This window comes from Giraffa tippelskirchi, chromosome 4 (assembly GCF_054371585.1).
Source record: "Giraffa tippelskirchi isolate mGirTip1 chromosome 4, T2T-mGirTip1v1.2.pri, whole genome shotgun sequence".
NCBI lineage: Eukaryota > Metazoa > Chordata > Mammalia > Artiodactyla > Giraffidae > Giraffa > Giraffa tippelskirchi.
The window spans coordinates 54087797-54107016 of record NC_137278.1 but is presented as its reverse complement, the minus strand read 5'-3'; the positions used below and the strand labels follow the sequence as shown (position 1 = coordinate 54107016).

General features: G+C 51.9%; 2 protein-coding genes across 4 annotated transcripts; both read right to left on the bottom strand.

Annotated features, from left to right (window-relative positions):
- Positions 1-2693: 2693 nt before the first annotated feature.
- VAMP5 (vesicle associated membrane protein 5) lies at positions 2694-11164 on the bottom strand. Of its 3 annotated transcripts, none has more exons than XM_081596986.1 (3): positions 11125-11164; positions 3604-7275; positions 2694-3141 (listed from the first exon to the last, which is right to left on the bottom strand). In XM_081596986.1, exons 2-3 carry the CDS (start codon positions 3685-3687, stop codon positions 2932-2934), a joined length of 294 nt encoding a protein of 97 aa, XP_081453112.1. In that variant the 5' UTR covers positions 3688-7275; positions 11125-11164; the 3' UTR covers positions 2694-2931. The 3 variants fall into 3 exon arrangements, with proteins under 3 accessions (XP_081453112.1, XP_081453111.1, XP_081453113.1); XM_081596985.1 differs by having other exon boundaries at positions 3604-3741; XM_081596987.1 differs by lacking the exon at positions 11125-11164 and adding an exon at positions 7483-7556.
- A 2798-nt stretch (positions 11165-13962) lies between these two features.
- On the bottom strand, positions 13963-17135 carry VAMP8 (vesicle associated membrane protein 8). The gene is made up of 3 exons (XM_081596988.1): positions 17074-17135; positions 15615-15770; positions 13963-14402 (listed from the first exon to the last, which is right to left on the bottom strand). Exons 1-3 carry the CDS (start codon positions 17074-17076, stop codon positions 14259-14261), a joined length of 303 nt encoding a protein of 100 aa, XP_081453114.1. The 5' UTR covers positions 17077-17135; the 3' UTR covers positions 13963-14258.
- Positions 17136-19220: the final 2085 nt, after the last annotated feature.

The following is a 19220-nucleotide window of genomic DNA, read 5'->3' as shown; positions in this document are numbered from 1 at the left end:
GGTGGGTCAGAAAACGGTCCTCTTGGAGCCCCAATCTACGGTAGGTTTCTGGGAGGCACGAGTGGATCGCATAATCTTGAGAAGCCAAGTGTTTGGGCTGTAGGAGTCCTCCATCCGCTCTGCGGCTCAGAGTCTCGGCAGGTCAGATTTCACAGGCCTCTCAGAGAGAGGGAGGCGCTGACTCAGGGGTCAGGGTTCTGCGAGCCTAGGGAAGCCTGGAGTCAGGGCTTCCCGCTGCTCTGCTGCATCCTCGCCGGGCACTTCAGCACCCGCTGCGCCCTAGTCGGTTCAGGACCAGACACTTGACGGCGCCTCGACTCCCGCAAAACAAACAAAACTTTCCTATTCAGTTCTGCTGTGTTAGGCACAATAATAAAGGGTAGGGTAAACTCCCCCACCCGAGGAGAGGCCTTACCAGCTCAGGGAACTATCTATCTGTGTGATCTTTTAGCCCATTGCTCAGCGTTTCCCCTAGCTTCTGTAAAATTAGTGGCTTGAATTTAATAAGTAGTTTGCATCCCTGGCACCCATGAATCTCTTGGAGGAAGAAAGGAGAGGTTGCAGCTTTAGGGGAAAAAACAACAACCAAAAACTCCACATCTGATGTTTAGTCTCAAAGATCAAATTTAACTGATCTAGGCGTGTGTGTGTGTGTGTGTGTGTACTAAATGATTTGGCTACTAGCTAGCATTCACCTGGGGGGTGGGGGTGTGTACTAAATGATTTGGCTACTAGCTATCATTTATTTGGCAAGTAGAACCATTACATTATATTGTACATAGGGTATAAATATAAATACTCCTCACAATTACCCAGGAGCTAGTATCATTATAGTCAAAGCTATGGTTTTTCCAATAGTCATGTATGGCTATGAGAGTTGGACCATAAAGAAGGCTGAGTGCCAAAGAACTGATGCTTTTGAATTGTGCTGGAGAAGACTCTTGAGAGTCCCTTGGACTGCAAGGAGATCAAACCAGTCAGTTCTAAAGGAAATCAACCCTGAATATTCATTGGAAGGACCGTTGCTGAAGCTCCAATACTTTGGCCTCCTGATTCAAAGAGCTGACTCATTGGAAAAGACTGATGCTGGGAAAGATTGAAGGCAGGAGGAGGAGAAGAGAGTGGCAGAGGATGAGATGGTTAGATAGCATCACCAACTCAGTGAACATGTATTTGGGCAAACACTGAGAGATAGTAGAGGACTGCGGGACCTGGCATGCTGCAGTCCATGGGGTCACAAAGAGTTGGATACAACTTAGTGACTGAACAACAAGAAGTATCATTATTGCTTTTTACATATGTAAAAACCCAAGTCCAATTTCACAGGACCTCTAAGCAGTGTTGCAGACCTAAGCGCAATACTCGGTGCTTCCCTCCATCTTTCCCAGGAAAGGCTGATGGTGGTGAGCCTAGCGGAAGTAACATGCTCTGTGAGGGTATAGCTCCACACAACTGGAGAGTTTGTTGTTTCTTTGTCAGTAGCCCTCACTCCCCCTAACAAGGAACTGCTTCTGTTACACACTTGACCCTGAATTTCTCTTCCCACCTGCACTTGAGTTTGAGATGCAGTTAAGTAGCTCAAGCAGTGGCTGCCCTGCTTCCCAGGTCTTGGTAGGACCTTTCCTTCTTACTTGGTCTTTACCCAATGCTCTTTCCTGGTGTCCTGAAGGCACTGCCTCCCTGGCCCTGTGCAGTCCTAGAGCTTTGAAAAGCCCAAATTCTTTCCCACAGGGCAAACTCCAGGCCATCCTTTGTGACTCTGCACCTCACAGCATCACGTATAAAAAAGCCCTTCCCTTTTCCTGCCACCTGCTACATCTGTATGGGCTTCCCAGTGGTAAAGAATCCGCCTGCCAGTGTAGAAGATGCAGGGGACTTGGGTTCAATCCCTGGGCTGGGAAAAGATCCTCTGGTGTAGGAAATGGCAACCCACTCCAGTATTCTTTCGGGGAAAATCCCATGGACTGAAGAGCCTGGCTAGAGTCCATGAGGTAGCAAAGAGTCAGACACAACTGAACAACTGAGAATACACACATGCCGCATCTGTAATCTGGTGTAGAGCCTGAGGAAGAACTTGGGGGCAGAAACTAGAGAGGAGGTACCCAAGGGGAAAGAGCCTCCCTGAAGGTGAGAGCCTTGTGAGATAAAGATCACAGGAGTGCCTTCCTCTTTGTCATCCTATGGATCCTCTGAACAGCCCCAAACTCAGAAGAATAACAGATTTCATCCTTAGGGAGACAGACTTAGAGGGCACCAGTTGAAGGTTCTGGTTTGGGAGCTGTTGTGTCTTTACACCTGCACCCTAGAGGGATCTGTCTGTAGGCCTGGATCAGTGGGGAAGAGAGAAGAAGATGCCACCTCCCAGGGCTGGAGTCCTTTGGAACTTTCTGTTTTCTAAGCAGCCATGGGGGTGGAGGCAGAGCAGGGTGAACCAATCTGAGGGTCTTCAAACACACACATCTAAGTCGCTTCAGTCATGTCCGACTCTGTGACCCCATGGACTGTAGCCCGCCAGGCTCCTCTGTCCATGAGATTCTCCAGGCAAGAGTACTGGAGTGGGTTGCTGTTCCCTCCTCTAGGGACTCTTCCCAACCCTGGGATCAAACCCGCGTCTCTTTTGTCTCCTGTATTAGCAGGCGGGCTCTTTACTGCACCACCTGGCAAGCCCTCAAACACACACACACATACACCAGTTTTTACCCAAACAGTGGTTTTTACTAAGCTCAAGGTGGGACCGGCTTGGCATGGCCAATGCAGCAGGTTGCCCTCAAGGGCCAGTCTGTGGTAATGACAGCAAGTAACCAAGGTGCACACATTGAGGCTGCCCTCCACGCTCACTGGGGTGGCTCAGAGGGGAGCGAACTCCAGGGTTCTCTGAAGACCAGAACTGGCCAGTGTGGCTCTTCAGCCTCTTTTCCAGGCCCTGCTGGGTCATTCCCCAGGCCCCAAGGCAGGGCCTGCATCCTGGGCCTGTGGGGCGCTGCTGCCTTTGCTGCTTTGTGGGACAAAGATGGCCAGCAACACAATCAGGAGGATGAGCAGGGCACTGCCCACTGCCAGCCCCACGTAGATCCGGCACCGGACATTCTCCCAGCGCTTCTTCTGGGCCAGAGTCTTGGTTGTCTTGGTGAAGGCTGAGCTCTGCAGACACCCCCCAGACACAGGGTGGGAGTTAGGGGTTTCCCCAGAGCCCCAGACCAGCTCCTACCAACCCCATTCCCACAAGGGGTCTCCTTGCTCAGCCTCCCCAACCTGTCAGCTCCCTTTCTCCACAAAGCCTGTCTTGGGACCCTCCCAGCCTGACTCCTGGTCTAGACACTGGTGTAGCCCTCGACTCAATAGCCCTACGGGTTCACTCCCAGTTAACACCACCAGCCTTCAACCTTTTAAGACGATCCACAGCTTCAAACCAATGTCTTCATCCTTCACGAGGGCTCCCCACCCATTGCCAGCTGGGCTGGGGGCCCTCAAGAAACCCACACTGGCCTTTGGGTAAGCGTCAGGCCCCACCCATGGCCGGGAGAGCCCTGGGCACAGTCTGAGTGCTCCCTCCGAGGGTCCCTTCTAGCCTCTCCCTCCCCCCCGTTTCCCCAGGCCTCACACCATGTCCAGGAGTTGGTCTGAACGCTGTTCCAGCTCCGCCAGCTTCCCGTCACGCTCCAGGACCTTGTCGAAGTTGTTGAGCATGATTTCTGTCACCTCATCCGCCTGCCGCTGGCATCGCTCCAACTCTTTCCCTGCCTGGGCACCAAGCCCAAGGTCAGGGCTACGTGATGCCCCCACCTGGCCTTCATCTGGCCATGAGACCCAGAGGCCTCCTTGCCCCCAGTGTGTGTGTGTGTGTGTGTGTGTGTGTGTGTGTGTGTGCAGTGTATGAGTAAGGGGAACAGCATTATAACAGCATTATTCACATAAGGGTCTGATATGTGCTGAATGAAAGGCTGGTCTCTTGGGGTGTATGGCTCGCCTTTGGCTCCCCCCTCATGCCCATCAAGGCAGGTCCTAGGTCAGCCTTGACTTCCAGCCTCTCAGCTTCGTCTAAGGCGCTCCAGGATGAGACCTTCCCAAGACCTGCCAACCCTCCCACAAAGCAGACACTCGGCTCACGCGTTCAAAGAGAAGTGAAGTGAAGTGAAAGTCACTCAGTCATGTCTGACTCTTTGTGACCCCATGGACTACAGACCGCCAGGCTCCTCTGTCCATGGAATTCTCCAGGCAAGAATACTGGAATGGGTTGCCATTCCCTTCTCCAGGGGATCTTCCCCACCCAGGGATCGAACCTGAGTCTCCTGCACTGCACGCAGATTCTTTACTGTCTGAGCCATCAGGGAAGCCTCACCTGTTCTAGGATGGCCTCAACTCAGTATGCACCTGCCTGTGGTTTCCCACTGGCCTAAAGAGACTCAGAAGAACAAGCAACTGAGCTACTTGGCCACAGCCAGACAGGGAGGAGATCCAGCCCACAGAGCTAGAGAGGTCATTTTGGACCACCATATCTTATATAGCCTCTGCCTAACCCCACAGACACACACTCAGATTAGATCTCCCTTCCTCCCTTCCCCAGCCTCTGACTGGTCAGGCCAGTTCTGCCTCCTGGCCTGACCCTGCTCCTGCATCAATGCTCTGAGTTGACTCTCTGTCTGCCTGGGAGCCTTGACCTTCCTGGCCTCTGGCCTCCAGCTTTTCAGCTATAGCCGAGGTCTTCTCTGGGATTCAGCTCTTGGATTTCCCAGCCTGGGCAGCAGCCTCATCGGACAAAAGAACCCGGCTCATTTCAGAGGACTGGGAAAGGAGATGCAGGGTCCAAGCTGGGGCAGAGGTCAGGAAGAGGAAGAAAGCATGGGTCACAAGCAAGGAAGAAACTGGGCTTCGGTACATGCACCCAGGAGAGACCCATAGCAGGAGGCTGGAGTCCAGAGACATGCTGCCAGGAGGAGATGGACCCCAGCGGATTAACAAACCACAGCAACTCCCTCCTCTCCCAGCCCAGTCCCCTAGAGCCCAACCCTGTTCTCATCTCCTCCCCACAGAACATGGGCCAAGCTCACTTTCCTGCCAGACTATATTGACCATTGTCTGCGGCAGACATTTCAGCATTTGACTGAATTCCACTTAAAACCAGAAAAAGGAAAGGGATCTGGTGGTCACAGAGGGCCACCTCCTACTCAGGCAAGAATCCCCATTCAGGATCCTCGCAGCTGCCTTGCACATAACCTCCAAGCATTCCCAGTATATGAGTCCTCTCTCCCCAGTTGGACCACAAGCTCCCAGGGGGAGGGCAGGGGCCAGTGCCCTGCCTTTGTCTGCCACCAGCCTGGGGACAGGGGATGCCAGCGCACAATGCTGACCATCACAGGGAGTCAGTGAGTGGGCCAATTGCATTATAACTTATCCAAATGCAACTCTGATGCTCAAGTTTGTTACTCTAGTGTGTTTCTCTAACCCAGCAGGATTTTCAAGGGGGCAGGCATCTGAAACCCAAGTAGGTCAATATTTACTCATGAGCTAGAAAAGCAACCTGTTTCGAAAGGGGGGCCAGCAAACCACAATAGAAGGGTGCATTCAGACTGGGGGAAGCCATAGTTGGGGAATGAGGAAATACCATGAAGAAAGCTGGGAAGTTGTACTCATCTCTATCTTTTCCTGAGTCAATCACCATCACCACTATTATTATGACTATATGAATAATCAGCAAGTCTCCATTACTTGTGGCTCAGCTGGTAAAGAATCTGCCTGTAATGCAGGAGACCTGGGTTCGATCCCTGGGTTCAGAAGATCCCCTGGAGAAGGGAACGGTTACCCACTCCAGTGTTCTGGCCTGGAGAATTTCATGGACTGTATAGTCCATGGGGTTGCAAAGAGTCGGACACAATTGAGCGACTTACACTCCGTTACTTGGAGTCTCTCACATTCAAATAGTCCAAGGCATTCCTACATTCAAATAGTCTAAGGCAAAAACCTGGAAAGGATTCAAAAATGAGAACCAGGGCTTCCCTTGTGGTTCACTGGTAAAGGATCTGACTGCCGATGCAGCAGACACCAGTTCAATCCCTGGTCCGAGAAGATCCCACATGCCTGAGGGCAACTACTGAGCCTGAGCTCTAGAGCCCATGAGACATAAGTACTGAAGCCCACGTGCCCTGGAGCCTGTGCTCCGCAACAAGACAAGCCACTGCAATGAGAAGCCCGTGCACCACAACTCAAGAGTAGCCCCCACTCTTGGCAACTAGAGAAAGCCCACACACAGCAACGAAGACTCAGTGCAGCCCAAAGAAAAATAAACGAATAAATAAAAACTATTCTTTAAAAAAAAATGAGAACCACTGCTAGAGACTGTGGAATGCTGCCTGTCATTTTTTTTCCTACTCTAAATGCTACAGCTGTTGTTATCTTATTCTCCAGCATGGGGTGATGTTGGGTCACATTCTTCTGGAGAGCTGGCTGTGCCTCCCACTGCAGCTGCAGTCTCCATCCCCCAACGGCAAAGCCAGGCCCGTCTGGAGCCTAGATGGGCCCAGGCCTAAAAGAACACATTCACTCCAGGGAACACACAGGCCCGAGGTTCAAGTCTCTGGGCCTCCTTGGCCTCTCTCAAGCAGAGGAGAAAGGATACTATATGCACGAGTCTCTGCTGGCAGTGATTAAAATAAAGAACTGTGGGATTTAAAAGGAGATAAGAGACCAGAAGGCAGGCTTCCTGCCACACAGAACTCAGCGTAACGCTTGGCACACAGTGGATGCGTGGAAAATATTTTCTGAATGAGTTGGGGCTGTTCTTGAAAAGATGGCTATAGGCTGGGGGAAAGAAACGTATATGATACAATCAGAGGAGAGTGATGACTTCACAACATGAGATACAAATAGGGAGTGTTGGAGTTGCCGACAGACAAGTGATTCTTGAGAACCGAGATGGTCCGGGTAAGGTGGAGCTTGGACACTCCTGCCGCAGGCAGATGGACACATACTCCAAACAGAGGTAAGGGTGGAGGGGCAGGGTGGGGCCTGAGAAAGCAGCAAAAAGTCAAGAAGTGGGACTTCCCTGGTGGTTTAGTGGTTAAGACTTGGCGCTTCCACTGCAGGGGACACAGGTTTGATCCCTGGTCTGGGAACTAGGATTTCACATGCAGTGAGAGGTAGCCAAAAAAAAAGGATGCTCTCACAGAGGGAGAGACGGATAGATCGAGAACTAGTGTAGGTTTCTGAGCCTGGAGGAGAATTTCCGTGTTGATGGTAGACTGGCAGGGACTGAAGTGAGATAACTCAGGCCAGAAGTCACTAGAAGGAATGGAGAAGTGCCATCAGCAAGGGTATGTGGAGATGTCCGCAGGCTGGGGGAGGGTGGAAGGTGAGAGAGGAAGGGGGAGTGAGAGAGGAAGGAAGGAAGGGTGAGAGGCACTTCTGAGAGTGGGGGCAGGGGTGGGGGGCAGCGTTGCTGGGTTGCTGGCGGACAGAGGGTGGTAGTTACACAGGAAATCAACAGACCGTTTTTCCTGTGTGCAGAACATGCCTCCTTCATTTCTCAAATCTCCCCTCAGGTTTTTCCGGCCAGAAACAGCTGGTTCCTCGGAAAAACAAAACTCTCAAAAAACCTCCCATTCAAACGTTCCTGTCTGCCCTTTTTCCTGGTTATTGCCTATGAAACCCTAGGCCAGCTGTCACGGTTGTCATCCTTAGAGAGACCCACCCAGGCAGTGACGTGGGGTATCAACTCCTTCCTGGGTCATTTCACACCTGAGCTCAGAGCTTAAGAGCTGTACCCTGCATTACAGACCCCAGCACCTTCAAATCCTGCCTCTGCTGCTCAATAGCTGAGCGACTAAAGACTGGAGACATGACCTTTCTCACCCTCTGCTTCCTCATCTATAAAGTGGTAACAATAACATCTCCCACATTAGCTAAGGCATGTGACGTATTAGAAATAAAATGCCTAGCACAATTCCTGAATGCTCAATAAATAACAGCCATTATTATTGCTATAAGATCCCCTGGAGAAGGGAATGGAAACCCACTCCAGTATTCTTACCTGAAGAATTCCACGACAGAGGAGCCTGGCGGGATATAGTCTATAGGGTCTCAAGGAGTCAGACACAGCTGAGGGACTAACACTTCATATATTGCTATAGCCCGATTTTCCCTAGTTTCTTTTTTTAGCTGTCAGATCCCAGGAACCACACAATACTTGTGGTTAATAAGTCCTCTTAGCCACAACTACTGAAGGCCACATGCCTAGAGAAGCCACCGCAATGAGAAGCCCGTGTGCCGCAACTAGAGAGTAGCCTGCGTGAAGCAACAAAGACCCACCATGCTCAAAAAAAATGTTTTTAAATAAATAATAAAATAAAATAATAAATAAATGAATCTAAAAATTTTTTTAAAATAAAACTCAAATATTTTTACAAAATACACAGCCAAGCAAGCTCTTCCCTATGGCCAACTTGTGCACATAATTGTTTCTAACTTATATATAGAACTTGACATGGACCTTTGATAACCCACATCTAGTGCATTTCCCTGGAGAAGGAAATGGCAACCCACTCCAGTATTCTTGCCTGGGGAATCCCAGGGACGGCGGAGCCTGGTGGGCTGCCGTCTATGGGGTCGCACAGAGTCGGACACGACTGAAGCGACTTAGCAGCAGCAGCAGCAGCAGCAGCAGTGCATTTCCATCAGGCATTTCAGGCTGTTGAGAAGGTTTTACATCTTGACAGTAATAACAGCTCCCAATCAATGGGCACATACTCTTGAGCTAAGCACTGAGCTGCTAGCTGACTGCTCACTTTATCTCATTAAAGCCTCACAACAATACACTGAGAAAAGGACCCTTATCCCAGTTTTATAAGAAACCCAGGCTCAGAGGGGTTAAATCACCCATCCAAGGTCACAGAGTCAGTGAATAAAAGATCTGGGAGTTGAATGACTTAGACTCCAAGGATCACATTCTTAACCCTTGTGTGAAACTGGATGGCAGTAAAGGGAGGTCAAATGCTTTAGCTGACTGTCTAAAGACCCACCAGACCTTTTGATGCTGCCAACTTAACTTGTGTGCAAATGAGGAAGGTCCGTGGCTCAGTAACCCAAATTGTTTGCACAGTGCATAAGTGAGGACCATCTACAAGATGAATGAATCAAGTCATTCCCCACTCAGTTTCTACCTTTCCCATCACTATTTTGTTCCTACTCTACTCCCTGTACCCATCACCATGACTAACAAGGGAAATGCACAAGAAACACTTGTTAACTGAATGAATCAGCAAAGAAAAGAAAAGGACTTCCCTGGTGGTCCAGTGGTTGAGAAGAGGATTCAATCCCTGCTCGAGGATTCAATCCCTGCTCGAGGATTCAATCCCTGCTCGGGGAGGATTCCTCATGCCTCAGAGCAACCAAGCGCATGCACCACGACAACTGAAGCCCACACACCCTAGAGCCCGTGCTCCGCAACAAGAGAAGCCACCACAATGAGAAGCCTGTGCACCACAACTAGAGAGTAGCCCCTGCTCTCCCCAATTAGAGAAAAGCCTGAGCACTGGAACAAAGACCCAGAGCAGCGAAAAATAAATAAATAAACATTAAAAAAAAAAAAAAAAAAAAGAGGAGAAAAGAAGGGAAAGGAAGAAGGACCAGGTAGGGAAGGACCAGATGGAAGAAGAAAGGGAAAGTGCTAGGGGTGGACAAAGGGGCAGGAGTGAGAGAAAACACAGAAGGGAAGGGGCCAGGAGATGGTTGGGAGAGAGATCAAGTCTCAGGCTCAGATCCATTATTTGCCTGAGATGAACCTGTGAGAGTCCCTGAGTTTTCCAGTACCCCCCAATAAATGATCCCATCCTCAGCCTTCATGTCAGGAGTTTCCTCTTCTCACCAAGTGCTAAGGGCCAGCTGCAAGCCCATCCTAACCCTGCCTGATTCCTTGCTCTGCATGCTGGGAAATGGGCTCCGGGCTCTGTCTCATTCTCCAGGCCTCCCTCAGTTTCCTGGCCCAGCCTTAGAGTTCATCGCTACCTTCCTGCCCGGCTTCCTCTTCCTGCCTCCAGTTCCCTGGAGATGAGGCCATCCTGGCATCTCAACCCTCGGCCAGACCACATCCATGACACCTCTGCTGTTTCTCCATGGCAGGAGCTTTTTTTTTTGGCTACCCCATGCAGGATCTTAGTTCCTTGACCAGGGATCGAATCTGTGCCCCCTGCATTGGGCCCCTGCATTGGGAGGTCCGAGAGTCTTAACTGCTGGACCACCAGGGAAGTCCCTGCATGGCAGAATTTTAAAGCGCTAAGCCTGCTTCCTGCTGGACACAACTTCCCGTGAGTTCCAGGGAAGGAGAGAAGCGACCAACACCACCTGCTTCTGACACTTTTGCCTTGGAAATGACAAGCAGGGACAGAGGCCAGAGTCTACAGCAGGGAGTAGCGGATGACTCAATTCAAGAATGTGTCCCTTAGGTAAGGCTTAGAAGGGAGTCAAGCTATGCCCCACTGATAACTTCAGTGGAAATTTTATTGTAAACATCTCCCTTTCACTTTCCCCAGGAGAAGGAGTTTGCCCTCCAAAACCCTGTCACACGGCTGGCCTGGTCTCTACCACCCCATCTGCTCAGGTTTCCAACTCCTGAGCCAGACTTGGCTCCTCACAGCCCCAGGAAGGGCTGCAGAGGTCATCATATTACCCACCACTTCTCAGGAGCAGGTTCTGAGCGCCGGACAGATCTCTGCCATTGTATCTCCTTCAACCTCCTAAGGACCCAGCCAGGCAGCTACTGCTGACCCCACTTCACCATGCGGAAAAAGAGGCTCAGGGAGGCTAAGTGAGTTGCCCCGGGGTCACAGAGCGGGCAAGTGGCCGCCACCCGAATCTCAGCACAGAGTCTCACTCCGAAAGCCAGTGCGTAACTGCTCGGCTCAGGCAAGTCCCGCTCACTCACTGGGCGCGGGGCAGCCAGGACCGGCAAGCGCCGTACATTCCCTCCCCGGATGCGCGCGGGGAACGAAGGGTCCGGACGGTCCTGGCTCCCAGCCGGCCGTCGTCACCTCGCTGGGGAAAGGGCGCGGGTCGCGAAGGATGCCCCCGCCCTTGGACTTTGGACTGCCGCCCCACACCCCGACGCTCGCCCTCTGCCCTGCCCCGGGCCCTCACCATCGCTGCAGCCGCCTTGCCCGCTCCGGCTCTTCTGCCCAAGTGGCCGCAGTGCCAGGGGCCCGGGAGGAAGCGGAGGGCGGGGCGGGGCCTGCCCGGAGGGGGCGGGGGGCGCGCCTCCTCTGAGCGGCGACCGAGACCCAGTCAAATCGAAAGCGGCTGGCGATGGCTCCCGGGATCCGGGCACAGCGCCTCTCGCGGGGCCGGCGCCCGGCTCGGGAGGATTCCCCAGCCTCGTGAAGTGGGGGCTCCACCTAATCAGCCTGGTGCCAGATCTACACCTCAGGAGTCCAGTGTATGAAATGGTCACAGTGGAGTGGGCTCGGGAACGCAGGCTCAACGGGTCCTCTCTGGAGCTGCATCCAAATCAGGTAGACCAGTTTACCTGGACAGGCATCATTTGTTCATTCAACAGGCGCTCGAAGGAGCACCATTGTCCCCGCTGTGGTAGGGAACTGGAGACGCAGTCAAGAGCCCGGCCAGTGTCTCTGCTACCTTGGTGAGTGCAACTCACCCATAACCAAAAACCGACCCCCACCCCTCCAAAGTTCTGAAACTGAGTAAAGTTTATTCACAATAAATATCATGAATGCACTGCTTGACACTGGATTGTACATTTGTGTGTGTGATAGTTGCACAGTCTGTGTCTGATTCTTTGCGACCCCATGGACTGTAGCTCACCAAGCTCCTTTGTCCGTGGGATTCTCCAGGCCAGAATACCAGAGTGGTTAGCCATTCCTTTCTCCAGGGGATCTTCCTGACCCACGGATCAAACCCAGGTCTCCTGAATTGCAGGCAGATTCTATCATCTGAACCACCAGGGAAGCTCAGATTGTACATTTGAAAAGGGTCAATTGTATGTTTTGTGAATTTCACCTCAATTAAAAAAGAAGACAGACTCCAGTGGGGAAGGTGCTGCTGCTGCTGCTAAGTCACTTCAGTCGTGTCTGACTCTGTGCGACCCCACAGACGGCAGGCCACCAGGCTCCCCCGTCCCTGGGATTCTCCAGGCAAGAACACTGGAGTGGGTTGCCATTTCCTTCTCCAATGCATGAAAGTGAAAAGTGAAAGTGAAGTTGCTCAGTCGTGTCCGACCCTTAGCGAACCCATGGACTGCAGCCTACCAGGCTCCTCTGTCCATAGGATTTTCCAGGCAAGAGTACTGGAGTGGGTTGCCATTTCCTTCTCCGGGGAAGGTGCTAGCCCTAGCTTTTTCTTTATTTCCCCTTCACCGCATAGGCCACGGCAGCCCTGCCCTGATAGGACCCGCTTCCTCAGCTGGAAGATGAGGGAGACTGGCGTGTCTGTCTGTCCAGAGCCTTCCTGAGCTGAATCTGTCCATCTTCAGCCTCTCCTTTCACTGCTGCACAGAAGCCAACACCCACCAGTTCTCTACCCGGCCTCATACCACCCCAAAATCTCAAATGTGGCCCCTCTTGAGGAAGAGAGTGTTGACTTCCCTCTCCCAGGTTGAGGCCCCTGTGAGCACAGACCCCACCCTCACCCTGGAAGGTCTAGGTCCCACTCACCCCAGTTGCTTGGATCTTGAGTCTAGGAGTGGACCGAGGAGAGAGGATGGACACGATGGTGACAAAGACTGCCCCTCAAAGGGCTCTTCGGTGCTTTCCTCCCTTCCTAGTTTTCAGAGCATGCCTCTAGAACCAGATTGGCCAGTACTAGTCCCCAATCCTGTCTCCAGACTTCTTCCCCCAAACAGGGCAGAGATGACAAGAACCCTCCCCCCAAACCAAGATGCACTGGGCACTGGAAAGAGTAACAATGATGGTGGGACCTGGTGGGGAGGAGGCAGGCCCAAAGACAGAGAGGTCCATTGTCCAGGAGAGGAAGGAAGGCCACAGGCCCTGTCCTGTGACACTGACTGTGTCCAGCCACGGGACACGGTGAGAGATGCTCGCCCCCTCAGGACTGCTAAGACCCAGAGGCTCTGCTAAGTTCCAGAAGGACAGTGGCAGACAAAAGACAAATAGAACTTGCAGAACCACAGGAGAAGGAAGAGCAATTTAGTTCCTCCACCCTCCCCCACCCCTCCCTTCCAGACTACAACAGGGCCATGGAAGAGAAATGCCAATGATGGTGAGGTAGGAGGGTGGGGGGAGGGGAGGATTTAGATTTCTAAATGCTCTGCCTAGGAACACTGCATGTCTCAGCTAACATTTCCAGCAGAAAGTAATAAAGAAAATGGCAAGGGGCTTCCCTGGTGGCTTGGTGGTAAAGAATCCACCTGCCAATGCTGGAGACAGGGGCTCAATCCCTCATCCAGGAAGATCCCACATGCCACAGAACAACTAAGCTTGTGTGTCACAACTATTGAGCCTGTGCTCTAGAGCCCAGGAGCCGCAACTACTGAAGCCCAAAGGCCCTAGAGCCCATGCTCCGCAACAAGAGAAGCCACTGCAATGAGAAACCCGCACACTGCAACTATAGCAAAGCCCTTGCTTGCTGCAACTAGAGAAAAGCCCACTCAGCAATGAAGACCCAGCACAGCCAAAAATTTTTTAAAAAAAGAAAACGAATGAAAGACAATGGCAAGAACCAGAGAGGACACTTAGGAGTCTTATATACTGCCCTAAAATGTTGGGAAGGCCTTGAATTTTCCATACGCCAAGAGTTCCAGAAAATTCTTGCTCTTGAGACCCATGATGGAATGAGGGGCGATAAAAAAAAAGAGAGTTTCCATCTTTCTTCTCCAGTCCTATGCTCTCCACCCTCCAACAGCTTGGGTCTCCAATGGGAGAGTTCTGCCAGAGAGTGTCCCAGGGAGAAACGAAATAGAAGGGCCAAAGGCACAGTGGAAAGGGAGAAAGGACCTCACACGCGTAGGGATACTGAAAGGTCTTTATTGCCCACTGGCCACCCTCAGTTCCAACAGTTTTCCAGCCATGTGCTAGGCCCTCTGGGTCTCTCCAACCAACTCTGAGGACCCCTGAAACGCAGGCACAGTCCAGCTCTCTCTTTCTGGGGACCAAGGTGTTCCCTGGGGCAGACAGGGGGCTTCAGAGTGAGGGGCAGCAGGACCGAGCAGCATTCCACGTGAAGAAGGAGAGGAGAGAGGGCCCCCCTTGGCACGCACCACGGAAGGTGGCGGCCGAGGAGGGCAGGGAGGGAAGGGTTCCCTAAGTTGGGATGGCGCCGGTGGCAAAAAGCACGATGAAGAGGATGATGATAAAAACAATCACACAGATGAGGACTATCATCTTCACGTTCTTCCACCAGAACTTCCGAGCCACCTTCTGTGACGTGGTCTTGAAGTGCTCGGACTGTTGGGGATAAGGCAGACAGAGACCCACATGCCGTCCATTCTAAATATTGAAGTGCTAAGTGGAGGCAACAGATTGCTAAGTAAGACAGCTTATGTCCTCCTATCTTGACAAATGTACCTTCAGAACCATCTGGTGGGCCAAGTTCAAATTTAGAATTCGTGGGGCTCCCTCTGGTCCCCTGCCCTCCCCCTTCTTTTCTTACCCCTGCCCTGTCCTCCACATTGGGCTTTTGACACATGCTTCCACCCAGGCTTGTGACAAGGGCAGCACAACCTGCCCTTAGGAGGGCAGACAATCGGGCTGAGGCGGCACAGCTTCCAGGGGGGGATATATCTTCCTGGTTCTATGACTTCTGGCCCCATAAGGACTGCTGAAGCCAGAGGAGGGGATCAGGGCAGTACAGGGGCTGGAGTTGAGGGCAAGTGTTCTTCTTTCTCCCAACATGAGTTGCAGAGATTGTTTCCTTGGGCCCTGCTCCCCAGATCGGGCTGAGGACAGAAACACTACGTCCCCAGGAGTTAAATGAGCAGGACTCCAAAAGCCACTGCCAGTCTCTCCCTGTGGACATGGAATCTTAGGCTCCAGCCCTCTGCTGAACTTTAGTCACCTCCTTCCTTGAGCAGCTGGCTTTGGCGTCTAGCTGGAGAGACAGGAGAATATCTAGCCAGATGTGTGGGAGATATTATTCTAGCCTTCAGCTAGCAGAAGAGCATGGGATCAAAGACTTTTACTGCTCTTCCCAGCTTCTTTTTAAAGCTGGCTCAGCAAGACTCTAACATTTTTCCACCCCTTGCCTAAAAACCCTGGGGAAGGCCAGCGGCCCTAAGAGGATGTTCTGGGGCCAATATTTTTGCCCTAGGGTGGCCAGATCCAAATGAGAGTCAAGGGCAGCCTTCAAAGGGAAAGTCAGTTTCATAGGAGAGAAACCTAAGAAAGCACAGGCTGACTGAGCCGTCTGTCTCAGAAAATGCTTCCATGGATCCACCCCACACCCCCAAATCTGTCCTTAAACCCAATTCCAACCAGTGGAATACAGCAGAATCAGAAGTGGGGACTCAGCTCATGTCAATTCCCAGCACACATGAAAAGACAGACTTCCCTCCTTCACTCTGCCACCATGATCACCATGCCCCCAGTAATCTTCCTTCCCCCTCTTCCTCTCATCCCCTGGGGGGGTGGGGGGATGGGGAGGGCTCCCTGTCATCTCACTGTGGCTTCCAGATCCTCTGTCTTGTTGCGAAGGTGGTCCAGGTTCTCTCCCCGGGCCAGGATCCGCTCCACATTCTGGGTCATGATATTCTTGACCCCTTCCACTTCATTCTGCAGATTCCGCACACGGTCATCTCCTCCATCGCCACTGGCCTCCTGGGCAGCCACACAAGGGGTTAATTAGGCCAAGAGCTGGAGGGACTGAGACCCGGCCTCAGAGGCCAGAGGAGGGGGAGGCCTGAGGTGGACTTTAGCTTTTTGCAATGCTTGAACTGTTTGCAAAGAGAATGTTTTTCTGTAGTACTCGGGTAATCAAAACCAAATGCCTTTATAAGCCCCAGATGGTGAGAGCTATCCATGTTAGAAGACAGATAGGACCCAACTTCTTTGTGGATTCTCAGGGCCCTTGACAGAACAAGAAGCAACCATCAAACCCCTCTCCACTGCTTCCTTGTTCCTCAGAGAGGGTCAGAGGAGACAGCTGAGCCAGTACCTCCCAATGCATGGCTCCACCACTATGTACGAAATTCCCAGGTACCACGGGTCCTCGTTAAAAATGCCTGTGCTGGGCGCGGACCACCCTCACCAAGCCCACCCTCCCTCTCAGACAGTGGCTGGAGAGCTGCTCTGGCCTCCTGGGCAGCCTGATGGCTGTGACCCAGAGCTATGGCAACCAGGCTCCAAGTCCCCCACGAGGCCTCAGGAGAGAGAACAGTCGGGCCACAAACTTCTGCTTTCCCCACTTAGCACCACGCACAAGCACCAGGCCATGGCCTGCTCAGGCAAGTATAAAAAAATACAGACAGCCTGAGCCTTGGGGGAAATGGAGGGCAAGTCCTCCCAGGCTTCATGATAAGGTTTTTGAACAGGGAGGGGAAAACACTGTTAAGCTCCTCCCTCCCTGACCCACTCGACTTCCAGAAACAAATCAGGGGTGGGGGTCGAAACTATTGATAGATAATCACAGAGAACCAATTTCTGAGTCTTTTACAAACCCTCAGCTCTCTTCCCCCCGGGTGGTAGATTCTTTGGACTCAATAGAGAGACAAATTCTTTGGGTTTCTGTACAACGATAAAGTGAGCAGCAGAGGGGAATTCCAGCCGATAGGCTGGTTTCTGCCTGGGGAACCGCACAAGCACAGCCCAGGAATGTCACAAAACCCGCAGGCCGGCAGCAGCTGGAGGAGGAGATGAATTAGGTTCCAGCCACTCGAAGCACCGAAGCCCACTCCAGATCAGCTCAGGGGTCGAGAGAGGGAGGGAGCAGAGAAGGAGCAAGAACACCCACCCAGGCAGCTCAGACCGATTTGCAGCTAAGCTGTCAAAGAAGAGACCTCTCTGGCAGCCGCTGGCCCAGCCCTCGGACTTTGCCAACCAACTTTCCTTGGGTAATCCCAGGCCCCCAGCCCCCTCTGGCTGGCCTTGAAATCTTCCCCTTCTTCGTTTCCAGCTCTCTCACCATGTTTCCAAGCGGCTCGGGCCTGCCGGCAGCTGAACTCGTTGAATACTCAGCTTCCTCCCAGGCGGCCGTCGGTTCACTTCCTGCTTGTCCAACTTTCAGCCCGCCCCCGCCCACCTCGCATCCCAGCGGCTCCGGCCACACCTCGCTCAGGTTCTCCAGGTAGGCGGGCGCCCTGCGCTGCCCTCCCAGTCTCCTCGGGAGCCGGGGCTTAAGCTTAAAGCGACAGGGCTCCCGGGCACCACATTTCTTCTAACTTAGGAACAAGAAAAGATCAGCAGCCCTCCTAGGTTTCCTGATGTAGAAAGGGCAGCCGTCTTCTTTTTAAAATTTTTATTATTATTTTTTGGCCGCACACGTAGCATACAGGACCTTAGTTTCCCAACAGGGCTCGAACCCGCGCCCCCTGCAGTGAAAGCGAAGAGTCAACCACTGCACGGCTAGAGAAGTTACTCACTTTTTTAAAAAAACTGTTTTTAATGTCCTCAGTAACTGATCCCCAACTGTTAAAGAATGAAATCAACCCTAAGCACTCTGTCAGACTTTGTTAATGTGGAAACAGAACGCAGATATGAACATTTCTTACGGGACAACCCTTGTTCCCAAGTTGTTTTAGTGCAGAAAGCATTGAAACCCCCAAAGTCTGGAATGCTGTGATCCTGGGCTCTGGTGTCAGAAGCTGCAGACCCTGAGTGAACCTCTTCACCTCTCTGGTCTTTGCAGGTGCTGATCCTGACCTCAGAGGGTGGTGGTATGTAGTAAAAGAAAAGCTTACGCCATGTACCTAGCACAGCCTGGAACAAAGGGCTGCCCACTGCTCAAATCAGGAAATGCTGGGTCACCAACTCTGCTATTCTAGAGTTCAACCGTCCTGCACGTCCCTTCAGGGGCCACCTCGAGGGTTAGGGAACCCCAACAGAAATGAGCAGATGACTGCCCTATGGACCAGAGAGGGGGCCCAGGGCAAAGGATTTTTCCACTGACCTGGCTGCAGGCCAGAGAAAATCCACCCTTCCCAGATGGTGTTTATCAAGACAGAAGAACAATAACAGACCCGTTCAGAAGGAAACAAACATTCCTGTCCCATCCCAGAAGTAACAGTTCCAAGAGAGAAATGGCAGCCTCTCTTGACAAATTTTTTTTTTTTTTTTTGACAAACACTGTTTTAAAGAGCTTAATAAACTTTGGACCTCCGTAGCATTTGGAGACCCTTTATTCTAGCTTCCCAGGTGGTGCTAGTGGTAAGGGACCCATCTGCCAGTACAGGAGACATAAAGAGAGGCAGGTTCCATCACTGGGTCGGAATATCCCCTGGAGGAGGGCATGGCAACCCACTCTAGTATTCTTGCCTGGAGAATCCCATGGACAGAGTAGCCTGATGGGCTACAGTCCATGATCCACAAAGAGTCACACACGACTGAAGTGACTTTGCATGCATGCACCTGAATTTTGGTGGATAGTATCAGCCTGCTTTCACAGAGAACGTGGTACCCCACTCCTCATCATTCTTAGAAAGGCAACAATGAAGCCAAGCAGAGGTGGTTCATTATCTTTAATCTATCCTTTCTTTCTTTTTAAAATTATTATTAAATTTTTTGGCTACACTGGATTTTCCTTGGGGCGAGTGGGCTTTCTCTAGTTGCCAGATGCGGGGACTTCTCCATTGCAGTGCTAAGGCTTCTTTTGTTGCAGAGCACAGGATCTAGAGTGTGCAGGCTCAGTAGTTGCCCCTCGGCATTTGGGATCTTAGTTTTTGAACCCGGGATCATACCTGCGTCCCCTAAATTGGAAACTAGAAGTCCTAACCACTGGACCACCAGAGAAGTCCCTGTTGATATATAATATCATTGTCCAGTACAGTAGCCACTGACCACAAGTAGCTGTTGAACATTTGAAATGTGGCTCGTTTGACTGAGTTCAGTTCAGTTCAGTCGCTCAGTCATATCTCACTCTTTGCGACTCCATGAATCGCAGCACACCAAGCCTCCCTGTCCATCACCAACTCTCGGAGTTTACCCAAACTCATGTCCATCGAGTTGGTGATGCCATCCAGCCATCTCATCCTCTGTCATCCCCTTCTCCTCCTGCCCCCAATCCTTCCCAGCATCAGGGTCTTTTCCAATGAGTCGACTCTTCGCATGAGGTGG